This window comes from Alosa alosa, chromosome 3 (genome assembly GCF_017589495.1).
Source record: "Alosa alosa isolate M-15738 ecotype Scorff River chromosome 3, AALO_Geno_1.1, whole genome shotgun sequence".
NCBI lineage: Eukaryota > Metazoa > Chordata > Actinopteri > Clupeiformes > Clupeidae > Alosa > Alosa alosa.
The window spans coordinates 946945-949444 of record NC_063191.1 but is presented as its reverse complement, the minus strand read 5'-3'; the positions used below and the strand labels follow the sequence as shown (position 1 = coordinate 949444).

Below are 2500 nucleotides of genomic sequence, written 5' to 3'. Positions count from 1 at the left end.
ACACTCAACTTAACTTCAAACACACACACGTACAGTACACACACACTCAACGTAACTTAAAATATACACACACACACACAGCGCTCAGGGTTTGGCAGAGGGGACATAATGGTTATCCCTGTGCTAAAACATGTTTGACTAAAACATCGCGAGCTTAAGCGTCCTTTAATGTTCTCAACGTGCACGAGCCTGCAGCCACGCTGACCAACGCGCACTGTCATGTCAATCACTCGAATGACGCTCAAATCACACACCCATCCATCCAAACACACACACACACACTTTAAGTCATCGTATGCACACGTGCAAGCCCACAAACTTTGACAAAGTTGGGCTGAGCTTTGATATCAGCTTTTATGGGCAAGAAGCTTAGAGGGCAATCGAAATCTCTACAGCAGATGTCTCGAGACTTAACGACAGATGGGTTCATTAAACACAAGCAGCCTAACTAACTCTCGTGACCGCAAACTCTCCTTTCTGTGTCATTTTGGCTATTACATTCGATGGTAGGAAAAGGCATTTATAACCTTCATTCGAACAACACACACACATACAAATAAACTCACTGTCCGCTATCTGCTCGCGAGTTGCTGAACTCATCCCCAGAGAGTTTCGCCATGCCGCATGAGGAAACTGCTGGCCTTGCGCATCCTGAGGGACACGGCGTCTTTCTCCGCGCGCCTGTCGGTGCGTGAAAAACTCCTTCAGAGGACTTCCTCAGGATATCAACACGAGCTCTCGTGTGTGTGTGCGCGAGTGCCCCTGCACCAGGCTGTTCTGCTCGTGAGGTTCATCTGTACTCGCTGTGTCACCGGTTAAGGCTGGCACGAGTCGCGGGTGGTTCGCGCGCCCTGCTGATCTAATACGGAACTGCAAGCGCATCTGTAAACCGCACGCACCTGCTTCCAGGCGGGCACCGGGGGTTCCGGAAGAGAAAGCCGGTCGTTTCGTCACTCGCTCCTCTGTTTCTGTATTCAACCATTAGCACCAGCTCCGTGACTTAATCTTCTAGAACCCAGGAGTCATTATGTGTGTGCAGGCCACTGTTCAGAATTTTTTATGACAATTGTAGGGTCTGCAGTGGTCTGTTGGAAGTGAAATTGGAACTCATACAGAACTCTGCTGCTAGACTTTTAACTAAGACCAAGAAGAGAGAACACATCACCCCTGTGTTGGCTGAACTGCACTGGCTCCCTGTTTCCTATAGAATTGATTTTAAGGTTCTGTTAATTACTTACAAAGCTCTAAATGGCATTGCACCTTCAAATATCTCTGAGCTTTTAGTATCTTATCAACCACAAAGGAAACATATTCCAATTCTAATCTTTTAATCGTACCCAAAGTGCTCCACAAACAAAGTGGAGAAGCTGCTTTTATCCATTTTGCCCCCAAACTATGGAACACCCTGCCTCTGTACATCAAGCAGGCGAGTTCAGTAAATATTTTTTAAAAAGATCTGAAAACATACCTGTACAGGAAAGCTTTTAGTTAACTCATCTTATCCTGTAGACTACTTTTTCAGATTATTCTACATCTGCTGCCATTGGAGGGCGCAGCCAGCCAGAAGCAGATGGGCTCCCCCTATTAAGTCAGGTTAAGGGTTCTTTCTGGAATATGGGAGATTTTCCTTGCCACTGTTGTCATATGGTGTGCTTTTAGGGGGTTAAGGCTGCCATGTTATGTTTAGCTTAAGTTTTTCATAGCTTATGACTTAGCTTATGTTTTTCATGTTATGTTTAGCTTAAGGAGAAAGAATCATTGAAGACTCACTAATTTGATTCTACAAAGGCAAAGTATTATAGCAGCTATATGTACCTCCAATTCTAGGGAGCTTGTCCTCGCCCCTGTTACTCATGGGCTCTTTTTGAATATTTAACACTCTGTAAAGCGCCATGACACATGTGTAATGTTTTGGCGCTCTATAAGTGAAATTAAATTGAAATTGAAATTCAAAGTAAGCTACTGTGTAGGCTAGCACTGTCTGGCCAGCTCCAAACTAAGCTAGTGAATGCAGGGAAGGCTGAAGGCTGATAACAACTTAAAATTAGAAAAGCATAACTCCACCACCTCCTTGTCGTTGTTTGTTATAACTTTCTTATACCAAATAGGACATGCAAACACACAGTGACATACCCAACCCTGGAACTGTCTCTCTTTCTTTCTCTCTCTCTCTCGTTCAAGTTAGATCTGCTGCCTGAAGGAGAGTGAGAGGACACCGGTTTCCTGTTGGACCCGTTGGCTTATTTTCATAATCGTTTTAGTGAACGATCGTTTCATATTTATCAGTCAACTGTGCAAAATACATTCGGGGCTACACTCAAAACATTAGGGGCTGACGCCAAAATTGGCTGACGACGCCTCTGCGTCATAGGACTGCCCGTGCGTCATGCGCCTCACCGGTCTCGCGCGGAATATAAAGCGCACGACACGGCAGCCCTTGCAACCCGGCATCGCAGTAGTTACCTGGCGCGTGCATTTGGCAGGATGACCACCCACTCCC

At 45.6% G+C, this 2500-nt stretch overlaps 2 protein-coding genes across 2 annotated transcripts in view; one reads left to right on the top strand and one right to left on the bottom strand.

The window, feature by feature from the left end:
* The window catches only part of LOC125292213 (protein FAM124A), a 52541-nt gene extending 50647 nt beyond the window's left edge, over positions 1 to 1894 (bottom strand). The window contains exon 1 of the mRNA XM_048239418.1: positions 1816 to 1894. Within this exon, the coding sequence (XP_048095375.1) occupies positions 1816 to 1894 (79 nt within the window). The remainder of the gene's footprint in view (positions 1 to 1815) is intronic.
* A 562-nt stretch (positions 1895 to 2456) lies between these two features.
* The window catches only part of LOC125292212 (glycerol kinase-like), a 41678-nt gene continuing 41634 nt past the window's right edge, over positions 2457 to 2500 (top strand). Inside the window, exon 1 of the mRNA XM_048239417.1 lies at positions 2457 to 2500. This exon is cut by the window's right edge and continues 65 nt beyond it. Within this exon, the coding sequence (XP_048095374.1) occupies positions 2485 to 2500 (16 nt within the window). The 5' untranslated portion in view covers positions 2457 to 2484.